The sequence below is a fragment of the Aquarana catesbeiana genome, linkage group LG02, assembly GCF_042186555.1.
Source record: "Aquarana catesbeiana isolate 2022-GZ linkage group LG02, ASM4218655v1, whole genome shotgun sequence".
Taxonomy (NCBI): domain Eukaryota; kingdom Metazoa; phylum Chordata; class Amphibia; order Anura; family Ranidae; genus Aquarana; species Aquarana catesbeiana.
The window spans coordinates 289,999,880-290,022,997 of NC_133325.1; the positions used below are offsets into that span (position 1 = coordinate 289,999,880).

Here is a 23,118-nt window from a genome sequence, read left to right on the forward strand (position 1 = left end):
CAAGGGAGTGTCGCAAATTGAGAGTGGTACCTGAAAAAACCTAGCTGCTCTATTCATAAAAGCCGTACTACAGCTTCTATGAATGAAACAGAATCTCTGAATGAAGGACAGAGTAATGATTGATAGCCCTACCCCCTCCATTCATAGATCAAATAGCAATAGCTATCAGATTCTAGCTGCCACCTGTCTCATGCAGTTTATGAATAAGAGATAAACCTAAGATAGCAACACTGAAATTTTACTACAAGCAATTGTTTAAAGCTGAACTGAAGAATTGTAAGAAAAAAAAATACTTGTTCAGTGCCCCCCCACACTGCAAGAGTAAAATGTTCATTATGTGTAGGGTAGTGCTTCTCAAACTGTGCTTGGGAACATTTGCCGATCTGCTGCGGGGAACTGTCACTCCTATTACATAGTTTTGTTAACTCTAAAGAAGATTGTACAATCAGATTGCATAGTATATGGCCAGCCCAATTACTACCATGTCTGTTTTGCATATAAATATGTGAAGAGAAACAAGATACACTGTATTAGGAGGAGTCGACCGATTATCCGCGCAGCCGATATTCACTTTTTTTGAAGAATCGGTATGGGTAACAAACTTACCAATATTGCTTCAAGTGGTTGTATCGGGGTGATGCATGCAGCTGCAGGCATTGCCCCAGTACCATTCTTTAGAATGGACAGTCGGCTTTCTTGTTACAACAACTGATGCAGCTAAGTAGCCGCTCAGCCATTATCACAAGCAGTAGGAGGAGATGCCCCCCTTCCGCTGCCTGTTGCCACGCCTGGGTCGGACGGGAGACCCGGGTGGAGCGGCGGAGGTCGGCGTGAAGGGGAGGGCATCTTCAAGTGGGACGAGAGACCCGAGCATCCCCCCTCCCATTGCTTGTGATAACGGCAGAGCAGCTGCTTAGCCGCATCGGTTGTTATTACAAGAAAGCCGATTGCTTTGTTGGGGTCTTGGATCTAGTAATCCAGAAGCAATCTCATGACATCACTTCCGGATTACTGGCATCCTAAAGGCGCCAGTTTTAAAAAATATGAAGTATTCAAAAACACAGATCTTGGAGCTTTGAATACTTTTAAGTGCAGTGGAGGGATTTGGAGTCTTATAGACCCCAGATCTCTCCATTAAGAGGACCTGTTACTGTCTATTACTGTCACAAGGGATGTTTTCATTCCTTGTGACAGCAATAAAAGTGGTTAAAAAAAAAAAAAAAAAGTTAAAAGGAAAGTGTAAAAATAAAAAAATAAAAACTTTAAATCTACACAATTTCGCGACCCGATATTGGCTATCAGCCTTAAAGGCTGACGAAAAATAGGTATCGCTATCGGCCCTGAAAAAAAAAAACAATATCGGTCGATCCCTACACTGTATACCAGGGCTCTAATTGTAATGGTATAAAAGCCCTGAATCCATCCAGCATGAGCATTTCTAAAAGTTAAGAAAATCACGCACTCCCAAATCACCAATATTAACTTCTTGCAAGATATCATATTGCGATTTATTTTAGCTGTGAAAATGCACAAAAAGACCCTGCTTTACCTGAAATGTCTACCTCATCATGCAGAAAATACTGGAGAAAAGCAATTACAGAGTGTGAAGCAATAAAAAGTGAAATTGTACAGGATGCAAATCTATTATATTTTAACAATCAAGAGGTTGAAAATTAGATTTGAAAAAAAATCTATATTTAAAGTGGAAAAATTATTTAAATAGAAGCAATAAGATACAAAGTCCCCTTCTCATACATCTGATTATTGCTGCAAAAGCCTGTATCCCCTGTGGGGGGGGGGGGGGGTTAGCTCAATGGAGATCACCTTCCCTGGGAAAAAGGTAGTCCAAACGGCTGTTTTTTCTTAAAATCTGACTTGTAGCCAGTTTAATTTAAAAGGTTGCATGAAAATCAGATTAACAAAAACAGAAAATAAACCCTTGCCATCCAGGCACTAACTAAACATTGCAGGTTTCCTAACTCACAGGTGAAGGGCTTCTCCCAGTCACCCACAAAACAAATATAAAAGGAGCAAAATGGGTGGGATTTTGAATGAGCACGTGGTTGAATTGAATGCAATGGTGGATATTAAAATGTTTAATATTCTGTAAATACATGATTACATACATAAATTCCATATACATAGAAATACACACTAATCGTGGTGTCATTTTCTAGAAAAGTGTCTCTGATTGCACATATTTCTGTAAGTGATTTATTGGGGGGGGTTCCCTTCCATCTTGATACAAGTTTACTTATTCCAACATCAATTTCCTACTTGCAGATACATCGCGTGATTGCTCCTGATGAGCGGCACTAAGCCGCGAAACGCGTTGTTACCAACTACTATGTACCATAGTACTATAGCCCTACCAGATCTTAATGACATTATATTTTTACCATCACTTTTCGTGACAGGGATCAGCAAGGCCATGCAGATGTTATTTTACAATATACCATATGTGTACCCAATCGTGACATTTGGTGGACTCTGTAATCTTATCATGTTACCCATTTTTTTTAACCATGTTAATATCAGTTACCACTGTTCTAGAAAATGACACCACTATTAGTGTGTATTTCTATGTATATGGAATTTATGTATGTAAATCATGCATTTACAGAATATTAAACATTTTAATATCCACCATTGCATTCAATTCAACCACGTGCTTCATTCAAAGTCACACCCTTTTTGCTCCTTTTATATTTCTATATATTGATAGGGATGGAGGCACATGGCCTCACTCAAAGTCCAAGATTTCCCCCTTCCCTCTTTCCCTCATATTTTCACCCACAAAACAAAGATAATGCAAACCTTTTCTTTCGGCTTGGTCCCCTCTTTTTTTGGTCTGTCTTTCCTGTCTACTTTTTACTTCCTGTCCTTATGATACCTATTCCTCGTTCCCTATTCTCTAATCCCTACATTTACACCCATCCAATTCCTACTGTGTTATCCCAGAATCCTATGTTTATCCCCTCTTTTCACAGTCTTTTGTCAAATCTACTTATGCAGAACCATGCCCTGTTCTTTTTCCATAGGGTACACAAAGAATGGGCGTAGTTAGGCATGGTGAGGAGATACAGTATATGATACTGCACAATTAGGTTTGTTTACAAGCCCAAGGTGACCCATTTCATATTTTGATTCAATTTGCATTACTTGTTGACAGATTGTATATCTTTGTGTATCATTGGGTATGTCTATATGACCAAAGCAATTCCATGTTACCCTCCCCTTCCCCCCCCCCCCCCCCCATCCATTATATTTGAACATCTCCCTGTACCCATTCCTCTCTTTGTCAATGTATATTTGAAAACTTTAAAGTGGAAATTTAGTCAGAACCTAACTAACCCTAAACCTACTCTCTTCCACATTCTAAACCTAATCTATCTAACCCTGTAAAAAGAAAAAAAAAATCATTATACTTACCTGTTCTGCAGCCGTTCCTGTGTGCAGGAGACAGTTGACAACGCCTGTGAAATGCCTGGGAAGTGACGTCACCCATAGAGTTACTAAGGGGCTTCCATTGTCAGCTTTCTCTCCTGCACACTCCTACACACTGAAGCTGCCGCCGACAGCTCAACGTGAGACCAGACTGGAGTGGCTGCAGAACAGGCAAGTATAGTTATTTTTTCTCTATAGGGTAAGATTAGGCTTAGTTAGTAAATTTCCACTTTAAGTTTTAAAATATACATTGACAAAGAGAGGGATGGGTACAGGGAGACGGTCAAATATAACTCACGTGCTAAGATTGGGGCCATGGTAAGGAAAGAATAAAAAAAAAAAAAAAAAAAAAAAAGGGGAAGAGGAATTCAATATATCCATTACAACAAACATGAGGTATAAAAAGTTATTCATTATATAGCTGTGTGATCTATCCACACAATGCCTACTCATTGCTCTGTTCAGGATGTTGTAGCTTTTTTTGCACCCACGCAAATTATAGTATAGTTGTTTCATCTTCTTTCTCAGGTGACAACCTGTGTTGCATCCAAAAATGTCTGTCAGTAAGATATTAAAGTAAATCTGTGCTCAGGATTATTAGCTATGTATTTGGTTCAGACTGTATGTTCAACAGCTGACGCACCTACCATTTTAAATTAGGCTACTTGAAAATTTTATTTTTTTAAAGAGTTTTTTTTTTTTTTTTTTTTTTTTTACTACTTCCAAAGAGAAGCAAACCTCGAGTCACCTATCAAATTCACAGATTGAATAAGTAGGTGCACTGCATAAATTATGCCAGGGTCTCTAAAGCTTTCAGTACAAGAACCACAACATATATTTTACAATAATTTGCAGACAGAAAAAAAATAAAAGTTTTATAAATTAATATGTTTTACTTGGAGGTTTTTTTTTGTTTGTTTTTTTTATGTAATCAGCATGATCTGATTCAGAAAAAGAGAGGAGTTTCAGAAAAACAAAGCAAAGAAATTCCATATAAATTTAGGTCCATGAGTGTTCTACTTACATCAGGGTCCTTATTAATGTCACCCTTTACATGAGAGTTCCCATCATTTTAGTTTAGGGTCCTCATCAGAGTCCCCTCTTACATCAGAGTCCCCTTACAGTGTGGCTGGGAGCCTGGGGAGCCCAGCTGTAGCAGCAGGTGGAGCAGGTCATGATGGAGGAAGTATTGTCCTCCTATGAATCCTGGGTCAAGCACATGATTAGTTGATTGGATGTGTGAGTAACACCAGTATGACACGTCAACAGGTATACCTTTTGTATTGCACCTAATTGCCACTGGTGAATTCTTACATAAATGATTATTAATTTTCCAGTGGGGTAAGGCAGCAATTATTCACAGATTTGAGAGTATGATTGACAGATTTTAAATCAGGAGATGTCCAATCACACTTGGACTCCACAGATGCTACAGCATGCTCATCCTAAACCTAATACCAAAAGTCAGCAGGCTTCTGTGTCATAATTTAAACACCAACTACAGAAGAGGTGTAAGGAGGATTCACAACAGACATCACAATAGAAAACTTCATTCAGGAATGGACGTTCTGAAAAAAGATTCCGCAGAATGCTGGTTGTACTTAAAGTTGACACTAAACAATATCCCTATTCTCTAAAAATGATCCGTACACATCAACTACTTAATAGCCCTGTCATTTATTTTTCATTAAATGGTTACTGTGTTTTAATGCCTCCTTTTAATGTCCTTGTTTGGGAAGAGCAGTGCAGATTAGTTGCAGTCATGTACACTCTGGGATGCATAATACTGCATGCTCTATGCCAGCCCTCAAAATTTCAACTCGCCTGTTTGCAATTGGCGAGTGAAATTATGAGCAGTGCGAGTATGGTCAGGGCTGTGCTGTCCGGGAATGTATAGCCAGTGCCTCCCCCCACCGCGCACAGACTTGCACAAAGTTTCAGAAGGAGCAGTCCAGCACCTGGGACCGCCCCTCTCCACCTCCCTCCTGCCGCTCGTCCCCGCCCTCCCGCACAGGCTCGCACAGAGGGACATTGCAGAAGGAGCAGTGCGCCGCCTGGGACCGCCCTTCTCCACCTCCCTCTTGCAGCTCGTCCCTGCCCCCCGCACAGGCTTGCACAGAGGGGCATTGCAGGAGGAGCAGTCCGCCACCTGGGGACTGGTAACTTTGTCAGTGTGCTGTAATTGAAAGTAGCACATGGAGGCGTTGAATTGAATTGGGAATTGAACAAGACATGTGCTGGGAGGAAAGGGGGGGGCTATTTGGAGGCATAGGTGTAATAAATTGGGGGGAGGGGGGGGTAGAGTTGGAGGCATAGGTCTGAATCATACTTATGCCTCCAATGCCACCCCCCCCAATCTATCATATTAATGCCTCAAAATCCATTGCATTGAGGCTGCATTGATGGGCATTGATGAGGCTGCATCGATGGACAGTGATGGGCAGGGGCGGACTGATAACACAGTATACACAGACAAAAAAAAAAAAAAAAAAAAACACAGATTTATACATACTGTCCCTGGTTTTACTGAGGCTGGCAACCCTGATGGGGTCCCCTAGTGGCCCAGGGCCCTCGGGCAGTGGCTCAATGGTCAGTCCGCCCCTGGTGATGGGCTGCATCGATGGCCGCCGACCGGGCTGCATCGATGGCCGCCGACCGGGCTGCATCGATGGCCGCCGGTCGGGCTGCATCGATGGCCGCCGGTCGGGCTGCATCGATGGCCGCCGGTCGGGCTGCATCGATGGCCGCCGGTCGGGCTGCATCGATGGCCGCCGGTCGGGCTGCATCGATGGCCGCCGGTCGGGCTGCATCGATGGCCGCCGGTCGGGCTGCATCGATGGCCGCCGGTCGGGCTGCATCGATGGCCGCCGGTCAGGCTGCATCGATGGCCGCCGGTCAGACTGCACTGTTGGGCACCGGTCAGACTGCACTGTTGGGCACCGGTCAGACTGCACTGTTGGGCACCGGTCAGACTGCACTGTTGGGCACCGGTCAGACTGCACTGTTGGGCACCGGTCAGACTGCACTGTTGGGCACCGGTCAGACTGCACTGTTGGGCACCGGTCAGACTGCACTGTTGGGCACCGGTCAGACTGCACTGTTGGGCACCGGTCAGACTGCACTGTTGGGCACCGGTCAGACTGCACTGATGGTCCCTGTCAGGCTGCATTAATGGGCACTGATCAAGTTGTTGTTAATATTTATTTTTGTAACTTAATTCTTCAAAAATCATTTAACGGTGTCATTTCATGAGATCATTTTTGAGGGAGTGTTTAGGGATGGAATTAGGGGCTGGATGGGGCAACTGGTGGCGAGTAACTCTTAAGGCCTGGCTAGTAGCTCAGGACTTTAAATTTTGAGCCCTGCTCTATGCATACTACAAATCCCATAGTTCATAGTGCCCAGTGCATCTTGTGAGTGAGAAAGAGAGGGTGGCTACAGCTACATTCAGTGGGCCAGTGAAGAGCAAACGTAGCCACCCTCTACATTACAGAAAGTCTGATCACAGCAAAAAATAAATACATAAATAAATTAAAAAAAAAAAAAAAAAAGGTAGAGGGAGGGAGGGAGCTGACAGCAATATAAGCTACTTTTCTGACCTAAGAACACATACTTGAATACAATGTTCTTTTTTATAACCAGATTTTAGTGTCACTTTAAATGATATTTCAAACAAAATGATCTACAGTACAGGCAGGAGCAATGATGATTACTAAAAAAAAACAGTATAAACAAAACTCAGATAAAACCATGCATCATTTACCTCTTTAGACCTCTTGATTATCTTGTCATCAACATCTGTTATTACCATCACCATAACAACATTGATGCCAAAGAACTGGGTCATAATCCTCCGAATTATGTCAAATCGAACATAGGAGCTAAAAAGAAATACAAAAGGGGAAAAAAAAATTAAAAAAAAAAAAAAATCTAAAATGACCACAGCTAGATTTAATTTGAAAAGATCAGGGTTATCAACCTCAACCACTTTTCCCAATCAATTATATTAATCAAAGCAGATATTTAAATGGTTTCTGAAATAAAATATTGAACACAACATAATATAAAATCTGTTCAACATTCAATACTTTCGAACCCTTCTTGGTAACCTAAGCATGAACATCTATAACTTCCAATGATTACCATCAGAGGTTTCCTGAAAAGATATTAAAGTAGATCTGAAGGCAAAACTTTGAAATCAACAAAACACTGAAGAACAAGCCTTAAAAAAAAAACAAAACAAAAAAAAAAAAAAAAACCTTGAACAAAAAATACTTGAAAGCAGTATTAAAGTAGAAGGGCATCAACTTTTTTTTCCCATTTTGGATAGAGTAAGGGAGGGTTATAGCACCTGTAAGGTTTATTTTTGCCATCTGTGTCCCATTGTGTCAATTTCTCTTCACTTCCTGTCCCATAGCCAAAACAGGAAGTGAGAGAAAAAGGAATCCTCAGTTGCCACCAGGATTACCAGAACTAGTGTCCCCATTGAAAGATTTCCCCTCTATTACGGTTCTGGGGACAAGTGGGATTTTCTTTTACTTTCACTTTTGTTGATAATGGTAAATAGTAGGGCTGAAAGGACTAGTCGACATAATCAATTATGAAAAAAAGTTGTCAACTATTTTCATAATCGATTAGTTGGTCAGCCGATTTGTTGGCCTGCATACAGATTGCATTATTTGTTTACATATCAAGAAATACAGTGCAGCACACATACTGCTCAGTACACCATCCATACATGTCAGTAAGTCCCTGAGAACTTGTGAATGTGTGAGAAGCAATGCCTCATGGGACATGTAGTCCTGGGCAGGAGAAGGAAGCGAAAAAGGCAGAAGTTTTTTTACCTTGCTATAGGAGCACTCTATAGTATACTTTGCGGCTTGCTATAGGGGCACTCTGAAGGCAGGAGGAGCCAGGAGCGCTGGCGGGGGACCCGAGAATAGGAGGATCGGGGCACTGTACAAAACCATTACACAGAGCAGGCAAGGATGACTAGTTTGTTTGAAATCCAACATTTACAATCACTTTAACCGGTTCCCGACCGGCTCCTGTACATTTACGTCAGCAGAATGGCACGGCTGCGCAAAGTAACGTACCCGTACGTTACTTTGAATTTGCCGCCGCGCACGCGCCTGCCGCGAGCTCCATGAGTCGGGTCGTGGGTCGTGCGGACTCGATCGCAGTGGGGATACCCGCGTTCGCCTCACGGATAGGACAAACGGGGAGATGCATCTCCCTGTTCTGCCTAGTGACAGTGTCACTGGATCTCTGCTCCCTGTCGTCACATACACAGCCCATCCCCCCTACAGTTAGTAATCACTCCCAGTACTGATTTAACCCCTCCCCGCCCCCTAGTGGTTAACCCCTTCACTGCCAGTGTCATTTATACAGGAATCAATGCATTTTTATAGCACTGATTGCTGTATAAATGACAATGGTCCCAAAAATGTGTCCAAAATGTCCGACATGTCCGCCATAACATCGCAGTCACAATAAAAAAAAAAAATCGCCGATCGCCGCCATTACTAGTAAAAAAAAAATTATTAATAAAAATGCCATAAAACTATCCCCTATTTTGTAAACGCTATAACTTTTGCGCAAACAAATCAATAAACGCTTATTGTGATTTTTTTTTACCAAAAATATGTAGAAGAATACGTATCGGCCTAAACTGAGGAAAAAAAATGTTGTTTTTTTATTTTTTTTTTTGGATATTTATTATAGCAAAATGTAAAAAAGAAAGCAATTTTTTTAAAATTGTCGCTATTTTTGGGATGTGCATTATTTTTAAAAAGATTATATCCATGCAAAAAAGTCTCAGGCTTTAGTACTAACTTAAAGCGGAGTTCCACCCTAAAGTGGAACTTCCGCTCATCGGATTCCTCCCCCCCCTCCGGTGTCACAATTGGCACCTTTCAGGGGGGAGGGGGGTGCAGATACCTGTATAATACAGGTATCTGCACTCACTTCCGGGTATAACTAGCCGCAACTAGCCGCAGCTAGCCGCAGACTCCCCGCCCACCCCCGTTGTGTTGTGGGAAATACACAGTTCCCACAACACAACGGGGACCAGTGTAGATGTGCAGCGCGACTCGCGCATGTGCAGTAGGGAACCGGGCAGTGAAGCCGCAACGCTTCACTTCCTGATTCCCTCAGTGAGAATGGCGGCGGCAGCACCCGAGGATCGAGGGACGGCTCGGTCTCGGGTGCCAACATCGCTGGACCCCGGACAGGTAAGTGTCCTTATTTTAAAAGTCAGCAGCTGCAGTATTTGCAGCTGCTGACATCTAAAATTTTTTTTTTTAGTGAAACTCCGCTTTAATACAAAAGGTTTTATACTGTTTCACAGTATAAATTAACCCCTTATAGTAGTGATAATCTGCGGTTTTTATACTATAAAAGGCTAATTTTGTTTTTTAACCCCATCATGACAAAAGATTAAAAAAAAAAAAAAAAAAAAAGCATGCTGCTGCTTTTAAATGTCTTATGTTGGCCATACACGTATTGATTTTCAGACGAGAATATTCAAGATTTTTCGAAAATTTCACTTGCTTTTAACAATCAATTTTAAAATGAATGCCATTTCAGAACGAAAACCACATACCCTGCCTGCAAATTCGTTCAATCCAGAAAAGTTTTCTATTCTGCTCCTTCAAATTTTCCAGTCACTGTGTTTGAATCCGAATGTCGATTTGACCCCACTAACAACTCGAAAATCGAACAAAGGTTCTTAAAATGAACATTTTCGAAGGAAAAATTAGTTCATGTATGGCCAGCAAAAGTGACAGCAGGGGCAGGTTGTATCAAGCCTATGACAAAGGAGCCTGGCATTCATGATGATCTCTGAGACTGATGATATGTACCAGATTTAACCTCTAAGTGTATATATTTCTTCTGTTTTTGTTCCCTAACCATATAGCCGGTTATTTATAAGCCCCCCTAGTCACACTAGGGCCATGTCAGCGCTAAAGTGCCGCTCATTTTAGCACTGCTTTTCGGCCGCTAGCAGGGCACTTTTAACCCCAAAAAAAGGGGTTAAAAACTCCCGTGTTGCGGCGCTTCAGAACACTGCCCATTCATTCCAATGGGTAGGGCATTTTGGGAGCACTAAATACAGCACTCCCGAATCGCCCCAAAGATGCTGCTTGCAGGACTTTTCGGAATTTCCCACAAGCGCACCACCCCAGTGTGAAAAGTCACACTTGAATGAATGGGAGGCGGTTTTCAGGCGCTTAGCAGAGGCTATTCCCAGCAATAAAAAGCACCCCAGTGTAAAAGGGGTCTAATTCCCACTGCATATAGCTATTCAAGAATAAAATGTCTTTTTTTTTAAGCTTTACATATTAATTATATCATACACCACTTTTTTTTTTAGGTTTTTATCTGAATAATCGAAACAATAAATTGGCCAACTAATCGATTATGAAAATAATCGTTATTTGCAGACCTAGTAAACAGGACTAAGAGAGAGGCTGAACCTCCGTAACGGGGGGGCCCAGACACCAATAAAAGCCTGACAGGGGTTCTAAACCCCCTCCAAAAAATGTTGCTTTAGTTATACTTTAATGCCAGTGCTAAAGGTAGTGGAGTACCATGGAGCCAAAGGCCCCAAGTACAAAGATAATGTTACCACGGGCCAGAACAGTGATAATATCATTGTGCATGAACATCAGGAGCTTAGAGTCATTGCTCTTGGGCAAGAGAGGCTAGTGATCTATCTTGTCACTCAGATCAGTTTTAACTCTCCAAACAAATATGTTAAACGCCCTACACACTACCAAAGTGAACTATAATCACAAGTAGAAATTACGCTAACTATTGCATTTTATTATAACAGCAGCACAAAGAAGTAAATTCCATGCATCCAGATTTTCACAATACAAAAGACTTTGATGTGAATTCTAGAAGCTATGTAGGGTCCATATCATATATACATTTATACCAACCTAATAATCATTTAATGGGATTAAAATCCTGCTGACAGTTTAACAGGGATGTTTCTATTATAAAATTCCCTGGTCTGATACAAGTGTTCCTTGTATTTGATGGGAAGGATGGAAAGTAATATCTCACCATGCATGCCCGAGATGTGCGTGATCATAAACTGTAGGCCCACAGCTATACCTGGAAGGAAGAATATACAGTTAAATCCTGCGATTTTATATAAAAAAGAATCAACATGAAAAGAAAGCGCAGAAGGTAAAAAGGTAGAAATGTCACTAGGAAGAGAAGCGAGCATGAGAGGAAATCATAAATCCTATTGCCTTGAGCTCAGCTTTGACTTCAAGCACAAATGTACACTGACAGTCACATTAGCCGTAGGATTTAATATATCAGGATCATACGAATGTGCCAGATCAAAGTCTAAATCTAAACGCTTTCTGTGAAGCCATAGAGGCAGTTCTTACTAGAGACACTGGAATACTCTAGTATTCTCTAGAGTATAGAGTATACTCTAGAAGGCCCATTAAAGCGGACCTGTTAGTTCTTTTAGAAGTCAGCATAAATTGCTGACAGGTCTCAAAATACAGCAACTGTAAAATTCATTTTTTTTAAATGTACTTTTTTGTTATTGAAAAATATCGCCTCTCAAATCAGCAGCATTGTATTTCTCTGTTTATATATATATTTCTCTGTAAAATTCAATAGAATAAAGCAGTGATGACAAACCTTGGCACCCCAGATGTTTTGGGAACTACATCTCCCATGATGCTCCACTACACTCCAGAGTGCATGAGCATCATGGGAAATGTAGTTCCAAAACATCTGGGGTGCTAAGATTCACCCTCACTTCAATAAAGCAACCTTTAGGCCAGTGGTTCTCAACTCCAGTCCTCGGGACCCACCAACAGGCCAGATTTTAAGTATTACCTTGGGAAGTTGCAGACTAGAATACTGCAATCGCTGAGCAGCAAGTGATATCACCTGTGATGTATTTCAGCTATCTTGCAAACCTGGCCTGTTGGTGGGTCCTGAGGACTGGAGTTGAGAACCACTGCTTTAGGCCTTCTGTGCACCGTTTATTCACACTATTTTTTTAAATCTTTTTCTTTACAGTTCTCCTCTAGCGGGGAGAAAAGAATAAAATGTGGAGGGTTTGTATTAATACAAATCAGTGTGGCGCACTTTCCAAAAAATATTAAATAAAAAACAAGATTTTAAATTATAACTCACTTTTGTGTATATTCTTACGACCTAAAATGTTGTTCCTGTATATTCAAAACCATGTGAATTTCAAGCCTCAGTGCTACAACACCAAATTAAATTACATAAAACTTCAATCCAATAGTGTTTACTTCAAACAAATAATCTTTTAATTCCTACTGGGTATTTTTGCCAAAAACCCAGTGCTGCAAAGAAAAATGTAATTCAGTGCTATGCCCTACCTACAATATATTAATCCCAGATCTCAGTGCCACAAAACAGAGTTCTCCATTAGCGGGGGACACAAAGATACAATGCGGAGGGTTTACTAAGACCGCAGCAGCCAGAATCTGGAGCTGCTGTGCACGTTAACCAATTCATTCATTCTACATTTCATTTTCAAGTTGCCATGCACAGATGCTTCAGAGTTTTTTCTACTGCAGTTTATTAAATTCTCCCAATGTATCTTTTTCTCCTCACAAAAGATTATTTTCTCCTTCCAAAACTAGTGAGCACTGTGATTGGCTATCACTGTGCAATAATTCTAGCACCAGACCTCCTGTGTATCTCTAAACTGGTAACCTGTAAAGGCATTTAAAACGTTGCCTATGAAGAGCTAAGTACCGTAGTTTGCCACCATTACAAAAGGTGGACGCAATTTTAAAACGTGACATGTTGGGTTTACTTGCTGTAACATCAACTTTTACATTTTACAAAAAAAAAATAATTAGGTATTATATTGTGTTTGTGTGCAATAAAATTAAAGAGTATTTTTTTCCCCCCAAAAAAATTGCTTTAAAAAAAAAAATCACTGCACAAATACCGTGTGACAACAAAAATTGCAACATCATATTTTATTTTATAGGGACTCCGCTAAAAATTATATATATATATAGATAGATCGATAGATCGATAGATCGATAGATAGATAGATCGATAGATCTAGCTAGCTATCTATCTATATTTCTATAGATAGATAGATAGATACACACACACATGTTTGGGGGCTCTGAGTAATTTTCTAGCAAAAAAAAAAAAAAAGTAGATTTATACATGTAGGAGAGAAGTGTCAGAATTGGCCTGGGTCACAAGGAGTTAAACCACAGGTCAGACATCCCAAGTCTCCCGAGAGGTGCAGGAGTCTCCTACATTTCTGCAGCGGGAAACAGCTGTGAACACCGATCTCCTTTTGTATCGATGTTTAACTGACAGCAGCTTCTTCTTCTCTCCCTCCCACAGCTATCAGCTAAAAAGCTATACTGGGAGATCAGTGTTCACAGCTGTTCCCCGCTGCACTGAACATTCCCAGCTGTTTTGCGCTCCTCCACCAGCCCCCTCTGTGTCCCCGTTCTCCTCCTCCGCCCCCCTATCGTCCCCCGCAACCGAATAAACTCCTCTGTCGCCGGTTGGGGGGGGGGGACTGTCAGGAATTGGAAACAGTGAGCGAGATCGCTGATGTAATAACTGAGCAGAATAAACTGTGTTTACTTTGCTCATTTTATGAATGATCAGGAGCCTCTGTCTCTTCATTCATCTTTAGTGCTGAGAAAGTGACTGGGGAATCTGTGTCCTCAGTCCCTTTGTCTGTCAGACCCCTGGCATCTCACCAAACTCCCAAAAAAAATATTAAAAAAAAATTATTGTAAAAAAAAAAAATATATATATATATATATATATATATATATATATATATATATATATATATATATATATATATATATATATATATATATATATATATATATATATATTCTAAAAAAATGAAAAAGTGTAAAAAAAATAAAATGAAAAACCACAGACACAATTCTTCCCTGCCCTACCAACACTTTCCACTGCCCCAACCCCCTCCCCTCAAAAAGCATTGTGAAAAAAAATTAAAAACAAATTAAATTTGTAAAAAAATCAATTATTAAAAACAAAAAAATACTGACAAAAATATTGAAAAAGTGATTTAAAAAATATTTTGCCGTATCCTCTTGTTCAACTCGTGGTCCGCTTCAAGATTAAAGTGGTCTTTGCGGCGGATTCGCCGTGAGATCACTTTTATCGGTGGCGGGAGAGGGCCTCCCCCTCCTGTCGCACTCCGGTGCCCTCCGCTGCTTACCAGGGCCATTGGCAGCGGTGGATGTTGTGCCTTCCTTGGCATGGAGACGAGTGAGGAGAAGATGGCCCCATGACATTGCAGGGCGGAAGCAACGTCAATATGTCACTTCCGCCCATAGTTCTTAAAGGGCCATTTTTTAAGTTCTTTTTTTAAACGACAATTTTTTTTTTTTTATTGCATTTTAGTGTAAATATGAGATCTGAGGACTTTTTGACCCCAGATCTCATATTTAGGAGGTCCTGTCATGCTTATTTTCTATTACAAGGGATGTTTACACAGTGACACAATTAAAAAAAAAACACAACATAAAAATAAAAGGTAAAATAGAAAAAAAAATATTTAAATGCGCCCTGTCCCGCCGAGCTTGCGTGCAGAAGCGAACACATACGTGAGTAGCGCCCGTCTATGAAAACGGTGTTCAAACCACACATGTGAGTTATCGCTGTGATCGGTAGAGCGAGAGCAATAATTCTAGCCCTAGACCTCCTCCGTAACTCAAAACATGCAACCTATAGGATTTTTTAAATGTCGCCTATGGAGATTTTTAAGGGTAAAACTTTGTCGCTATTCCATGAGTGGGTGCAATTTTGAAGCGTGACATGTTGGGTGTCAATTTACTCTGCGTAACGTTATCTTTCACATTATAAAAAAAAAAAAAATTGGGCTAACTTTACTATTGTCTTATTTTTTAATTAAAAAAGTGTATTATTCCCCAAAAAAGTGCGCGTGTAAGACCGCTGTGCAAATACAGTGTGACAGAAGGTATTGCAACGACCGCCATTTTATTCTCTAGGGGTGTTAGAGAAAAAAATGCATAATGTTTGGGGGTTCCAAGTAATTTTCTAGCAAAAAAAAAAAAAAAACAGTTTTTAACAACAAATCTAAAAAAGAGGCTCGGTCCTTAAGTGGTTAATTAAACCCACAAGTGCTTTTTTTACCACTACTATTCCTTTATATAGGATTTAAAATGTACAAATGCAGCGATTTAGAAATTGGATGAAATATTTAGTGCTGGAAAACACTTTTTGAAAGATAAAAAGTGCATTTTATATACAACTATATAGATCAGACCAAAATGAGGGACAAATGAGGAAGAAAGAGGGACAGAGGGACATTGCTCCAAATCAGGGACAGTTGGGAGCTATGGTACCCTGAGAAATACATGGCACACCAGGCTGTACAATATTCAAGGTGTTCCAATGATTGTGTTTCCATGTTCCATAACTCTGAGCACCTCCCTTCCCCCATACAACAGACAGCAGGTACATGACAAGCAGACATCTAACCACGTGGCTGCAGCCGCTGAGTGCAGTATAAGTGCTTCCTTCTTCCTGCTCAGGCTGTTGTACACCTGTATTTCCGTGTTATGTCCACTAGGGGTCGCCCCACGTCCAGCAGCGGCAGATGTACAGAAGCTCCCGGGCCGGAAGTGTCCGGCTCTTCCGTGTAACAGAGCGCAGTGCAGCCTCCAACTAGCCCGGGGAAAGCACTGCATCCTTGTGCAGGCTCCAGGCAGGGATTGAAGTATGACAAGGCGTAGAGATGCAGTAAAGAAGAGTGGAAGGGTTGTCACACTATAGCGTCTTCACTCGCAGTGTCAGTGTAGAAGACAACTCCTCCTCTTCCTCCGCCCCGCCCCGCCCATCATTACCCTGCGTGTGTGTAATACACTGTGACACTACTGCATGCCCCCTTCGTGTCACACACTGCTCGGCATCTCCCATACTAAATACTCAGTAGACACAGGAGCTCCTCCTGTTTTCCCTCACAGACAGCAATGGAGGGGGACAGAGCGAGCAGGCTGTCACTGAATGCACAGCTTCACATAGGTCACTAATTGAAATAATTTGTTCCATTATTCTGTATGGGCATTCCATTTTGTTCCATTATTCTCTATGGGCATTCCATTTTGTTCCATTATTCTCTATTGGCATTCTATTTTGTTTCCATTATTCTCTAAGGGCATTCCATTTTGTTCCATTATTCTCTGTGGGCATTCCATTTTGTCCCATTATTCTCTATGGGCATTCCATTTTGTTCCATTATTCTCTATGGGCATTCCATTTTGTCCCATTATTCTCTATGGGCATTCCATTTTGTTTCATTGTTCTCTATTGGCATTCCATTTTGTTTCCATTATTCTCTATGGGCATTCCATTTTGTTCCATTGTTCTCTATTAGCATTCCATTTTGTTTCCATTATTCTCTATGGGCATTCCATTTTGTTTCCATTATTCTCTATGGGCATTCCATTTCCTTCCATTATTCTATGGGCATTCCATTTCGTTCCATTATTCTCTATTGGCATTCCATTTTGTTTCCATTATTTTCTATGGGCATTCCATTTTGTTTCCATTATTCTCTATGGGCATTCCATTTTGTTTCATTATTCTCTGTTGGCATTCTATTTTGTTTCCATTATTCTCTATGGGCATTCCATTTCGTTCCATTATTCTATGGGCATTCCATTTCGTTCCATTATTCTCTATTGGCATTCCATTTTGTTTCCATTATTTTCTATGGGCATTCCATTTTGTTTCCATTATTCTCTATGGGCATTCCATTTTGTTCCATTATTCTCTATGGGCATTCCATTTTGTTCCGTTAGTCTCTATGGGCATTCCATTTTGTTCTATTATTCTCTAAGGGCATTCCATTTTGTTCCATTATTCTCTATGGGCATTCCATTTTGTTCTATTATTCTCTAAGGGCATTCCATTTTGTTCCGTTAGTCTCTATGGGCATTCCATTTTGTACTATTATTCTCTATTGGCATTCCATTTTGTTCCATTATTCTCTAAGGGCATTCCATTTTGTTCCATTAGTCTCTATGGGCATTCCATTTTGTTCCATTATTCTCTATTGGCATTCCATTTTGTTCCATTATTCTCTATGGGCATTCTATTTTGTTCCATTATTCTCTAAGGGCATTCCATTTTGTTCCATTAGTCTCTATGGGCATTCCATTTTGTTCCATTATTCTCTATTGGCATTCCATTTTGTTTCATTATTCTCTATGGGCATTCTATTTTGTTCCATTATTCTCTATGGGCATTCTATTTTGTTTCCATTATTCTCTATGGGCATTCCATTTTGTTCCATTATTCTCTATGGGCATTCCATTTTGTTTCCATTATTCTCTATGTGCATTCCATCTCCCTGTTAAAGTACATGGGCATTCCATTCTGTCATTCCTTTTATGTCCCCTTCACATACACTGAGACACAACGGAAGGCTGACAGGACACTGCTGACCAGTGCTCCAGAACATTCCAGAAGCCTGGAGTTTCCTATACCTGTTTTTGAGCTTTGTCATTTTTTTATTAGCCAATAGAGAAAACGATCATCTATTCTGTTGCATCATTTGTTGCCAGGTTTTTTAGCATTTCCATCAACTTTTATTTCTTTTATTATTATTATTATTGTATTTATTTTTTGTTAGGGTAAAGGGTTAGTGCCGGTTCACACAGGGAAGACCTGTCAGGCGATTTAGCCGCCTGACAAGTCGCACTCAATGCATTGCAATGGAACCGTTCTAATAGGAGTGACTCAAGTCTCTCTGACTTAGAAAAAGGTTCCTGCAGTACTTTGGGGTGACTTCAGAGCGGCTTGCATTGACTTCTATACAGAAGTAATTTTGCAAGCCGCGTTGTATGGGGTGGCTATAGTCGGACAACTTTGAAGCTGCCTCTGTGTGAACCGGTACTTAGAGTTAAAGCGGAGTTCCAGTCATTTGTTTATTAAAAGTCAGCAGCTACAAAAAGTGTATTATTATTATACAGGATTTATATAGCGCCAACAGTCTACTCAGCACTTTACAACATAAGGGCAGACATTACAGTTACAATACAATTCATTACACAAGGAATCAGAGGGCTCTGTTGCTGCTGACATTTAATAAACACTCACTCACCTGTCCCACAATCCAGCGGTGCACATACTGCAGCCGTATTCTCCCCGTGTCCTCCCTCAGCTGCGCCAGCATCTCTACTATGGGCACCCAGCTGCAACAGCTTGCGGATTCACTGTCAGGTGCCCACTGCGCATGCACAAGCAGCCTTGTGACTGGTCCCGAAGTCTTCTAGGACTTGTCGTCTCCCAGAAGACTTTGGGAAGGAGAACTTTTGCTTCCGATCGCCTAAGGCAGGGGTGTCCAAACTGCGGCCCTCCAGCTGTTGCGGAACTACACTTCCCATGAGGCATTGTAAAACTCTGACATTCACAGACATGACTAGGCAAGATGGGAGTTGTAGTTCCTTAACAACTGGAGGGCCATAGTTTGGACACCACTGGCCTAAGGTGACCGGAACGGAAGTGGGAGCGGGTACCTGTCAAAATCAGGTATCTGCTCCCCCCCTCCTCCTTGAAAGCTTTGTTTCACAAACAGGAGCTGAGGAGGAGGCCTTAAAGCAAAAGTTCCACTTTTAGGTGGAACTCCGCCTTATTTAGTGCTAGAAATAGCCTCTAAAGCCTGAAAACCGCCTCCCATTTATTTCAGGGTGCCTTTTCACACAGGGGCAGTGCGCTTGCGGGACGTTAGGAAAAGTCCTGCAAACAGCATGTTTGGTGCAGTTTGGGAGCGCTGTATACAGTGCTCCCGAAACACCCTGCCCATTGAAATGAATGGGTAGTGCTTCAGAAGTGCTGCAACATGGGTGTTTTTTTGTACCCCTTCTTTGGGGTTAGAAGCACGGCTAGCAGCTGAAAAGCAGCGCAAAAGCACTGCTTAAACAGCGCTAGAACAAGCGTTGCTTTAGCGCTAACGCAGTTCAGTATGAAAGGGGTCTTAAGGTTAGGTTAGGGTTAGCAGTTAATATTTTATTTATTGTCTTATTTTTTTTTTTTTGTTAGGGTTAGGGTGTTAATAATACTACTAATATTAATAATTATAAATCAATAAATAAATGTAAAATAAATACACAAAATAATCATAAATAATAAATAAATACAATAAATGAATACTATGTAATAATAGTAATTAACCCTTAACGCTTAAATAAATAAATAAACACCCGAACCCTAACACAAAAAAATAAATTTACATGTATTATTTTGTTTAAATTTATATTATTATTATTTATTTATTTTGTTCGAGTTTGGGTGTTTATTATTATTTTATTATTATTAATTTATTTAATATATCTTTTTTAAGGTTAGGGTTAATTTTTATTTATTTATTATTACATATTTTATTTATTTTTGCAGATTTCTAGTTATTTTACATTTATTTATTCATATATTATAACATTTTTTTTTTCAACAGAAAACGCACAACAAAAGCACAAAAGTGCACAAAAACGTGCAAATTGTGCATTTCCATTAAATTCTATAGGGAAAAAAAACACGCAAATCTGCCCAATTTGAGCTACAAAAAAGCTCCAGAACTTTTTGCTCTTCAGGCGACTTGGAGTTGAGATGTGAACCATCTCCATAGAGAATAATAGATTTTTTTTCTCCTCCAGCGTTTTGGAGCGTCAGGCTTCAGGCTTCGTGCACACCAATGTTTTTTTCTTAACTCCCCTAGGAGCCTCCTCCTAGCAGCAGTGTTTTGGCAAAAAAAAAAAAAAACGCCTGACGCTTGAAAAAATGTGTACCGCATCTACACATGTTTGCGTGCGTCAGGCATTTAATAATTTATTCTGAATTGAAATAAATGCATGCTCAAGCACTAAATGTGTCTAGCACTTAGATGCCTTTAGGAGCTTCAAGCATTTTTCCTGCCAAATCGTCGCTGCTCCTAGATGTACTGGCAGTGGGGTTTTTTCCTGCCTCCAAACTCTCCTGCCTGAAAGCACTGCTTAAAGCCTATGTGTGCATGGACACATAGGACAACGTGCAGGGGAGTTTAGGGGCAAAAAAAAGAAAATGCCTGACACCCCTAAGAGCAGCTGCAAAAATGCCCAGTGTACATGAGACCTTAGATGGGCTTGGAAATACAGCAACGTGAAAAAACGCAGGTTAACTCAGCTCATAGCACCTGCGTGCGAGGTGCGTTTTACATGTGCTGCCCAAATGCCACTTCTGATTTTCATTTTTATTTTCACAAGGAGATGCGAACGCTGTAAATGCTTTACTAACACGCGCTGAACACTCTAAAAAACATTTTTTTAAACTTTTTTAAGCTGTGCTATTGAATTCAAGGTGGCAGGCTGCAGCAAAGGAAGGTCTCCCTGCAGCTGCACATCCGTGCTGTCCCTTGAATGAATGTGTGAGTGTATGAGTGGCAACCTCAGCCTGTACTCTGACCAGGCCATGCCCCCCAACGCATTTCACTCTGCCTGTCGGAGCTTAGGCAAAGCCTAGAGACCACGTCTGACTATAAGGGCTCATTCGCATGTGCTTTGATTTTTTAAGATTAATCCATGTTCAGATCGATCCTCATAAAGGATTTTACAGGTGGTGATAAGGCATCGTCATCATCTTCTCACTGCTTGCTTTAAAGTGGTTGTACGACATAGAAATATGTATTACACTGCATATCTCTTCAAAGAGAGATATGCAGTGTAATGGTGTTAAGAGTAAATTGCTCTGCTCTACATGTTGCGCTCATAACGCTTCTTCAGGAGCATATACATTAACTATCAAAGAAATGGAATAAAAGAACATATATGAGTATAACATTACAGAATCATCAAAATATCAATAATATATATACATAGAAGTGAGCTGTAATATCTGTAACCAGGGTGGCCAGTAACCAGACGTCTCTGGTGTGGGCAGAAGAGCAACAAACCAAAATACTATGGGGGTGTGCATACTATAATAACATATGTGGGAAAAAGTAGATAGAGGTACAGGTCCAATAACTGCAACCTTGATGTAATAATACATCTTTTGGTGCCCAAGATAACTAAGTATAATATGAGAGTTTTTTAGGGCCCTTGGAGGGGACTGACCTCATTTGCTAAGATGAAGAAGTTATTGGGCTGCTTGTTTCAGGCACTGTATACAGGTGACTTGCCATGTGTCCTGCTGGTAACGGTATGTCAACTACTGCTTGTACTGTGATATTTCATTATGGCTGGAGATGACATATAAAAGTCATTTCCTAGTATCACCCCCCACCGTCATTTTTTTTTTTTTTTTGTTAATTAGAAGGCCAATTTTTATTACAGTAGAACTAAAGGCAAAACATTTGTTTTTAGTTTGGATACTAAGAAAGGGTTATTGCCCTCCCTCACTCTTGAAATGTTTTTCCTTTGTTATGCTTTAGGAGCTCTTTCAGACAGGTGGCCAGGGGAGAGGGGTGGTAAAAACAGGCAGCTGAGCTGCAGCTGTATACACGCAGGCATTTCTAACTCGGGTACAAAGATTCACAGATGGCACCGCTAGACAAACTTGTCCATTGAACTGCATCCAGGAGCTGAATGCTTGGCTCGTAGTTGTGGCTCAATCCCACAATGTAAAACTATGAATTAAAAGAAAAAGAGGCCCTTGGGGGCGGCAGTAGTGCCTCCTGAATGGCTGTCAGTCTCTGCTATGCCATCCTCTGAAAAAAAAAATCTGCCCACCACCATGGATATGTCCAGTGAAGTGACTGGCCTCAGGTGATACACAGATTAAACAAATCCTCCTACATCCTAAGTTGTGCCTGTTTTTTTGCAGTCATCTCTACATCTGTTCAAAGTGCTGAATTTATAAAGCTTGTCAGAGATTTCAGAAAAAGGGGTGGAAAGCTGAAATTACACTCTGCAGAGCTCAGTGAGTAGAGCTGTGAGAGCTGATTGGAGAGAAGGGACACACCCCCCTTCACACAGGAAAAGAGCTGAGGCTGTCAATCTGCTGTAGGTCCCTCCACTGTCACCATTTTTCTCTTGGCGTTAGGAAAAATGGTCAGAGGTGACTTATGCTGATAGCAAAGTTACAAAGCAGCAGACAGAGAAGACACTCAGTGCTCTGTATTGAGACAAGTACACACCATAGAGGGATATGGCGCCGGCTCACGGGCTATACCACACCACAAAGACTATGCACACTCTTCAAGTAGATGGGAAAACTGTCCCTATTATAAAGAGACCACCAATACAAAATAGTGGTACACACTGACATTTGCAGGTATAAAATATGCCTAAGGTAAAATTCCCAGGATTTTACCACATCTGAGTTGCTACAATGGGCCATTCAGCTGGCCATTGAAGTGGATGGCTGTATGCCCCTGTACTCCCGTAAATCTAGATACCTTGGTGTTTACCTGCACATGCGTGTACAGTGTATTTTCCGAATATAGAAGTTTGCCTTTGGAAATACTTCAAACGTGTCTGGGGGTAAAGGCTGCTGTGCAGAAGCACTGATGTTTAACCAATACAGATTCACACAGCCATTCATTTCTGTGGCCGCCTGTATGGCCCACCTGTGGCACCTCAGACACAGGAAAACACAATTTTATGCCTGCAAAGGTCAGTGTGCATATAGCTAATATGCGGA

The 23,118-nt window shown here is 40.9% G+C and overlaps 1 protein-coding gene across 2 annotated transcripts in view; it reads right to left on the minus strand.

The window, feature by feature from the left end:
• CARS2 (cysteinyl-tRNA synthetase 2, mitochondrial) overlaps positions 1 to 23,118 on the minus strand; it is a 204,340-nt gene that overhangs the window by 130,616 nt on the left and 50,606 nt on the right. The window contains exons 1-3 of one of the 2 annotated variants that reach the window (XM_073614503.1): positions 15,982 to 16,334; positions 11,521 to 11,571; positions 7,211 to 7,328 (exon numbers count right to left, since the gene is read on the minus strand). In XM_073614503.1, coding sequence (XP_073470604.1) covers positions 7,211 to 7,328; positions 11,521 to 11,571; positions 15,982 to 16,190 — 378 coding nt within the window. In that variant the 5' untranslated portion in view covers positions 16,191 to 16,334. Of the gene's footprint in view, positions 1 to 7,210; positions 7,329 to 11,520; positions 11,572 to 15,981; positions 16,335 to 23,118 lie in introns of those variants that run through there. The other variant, XM_073614504.1, reaches the window with a different exon arrangement.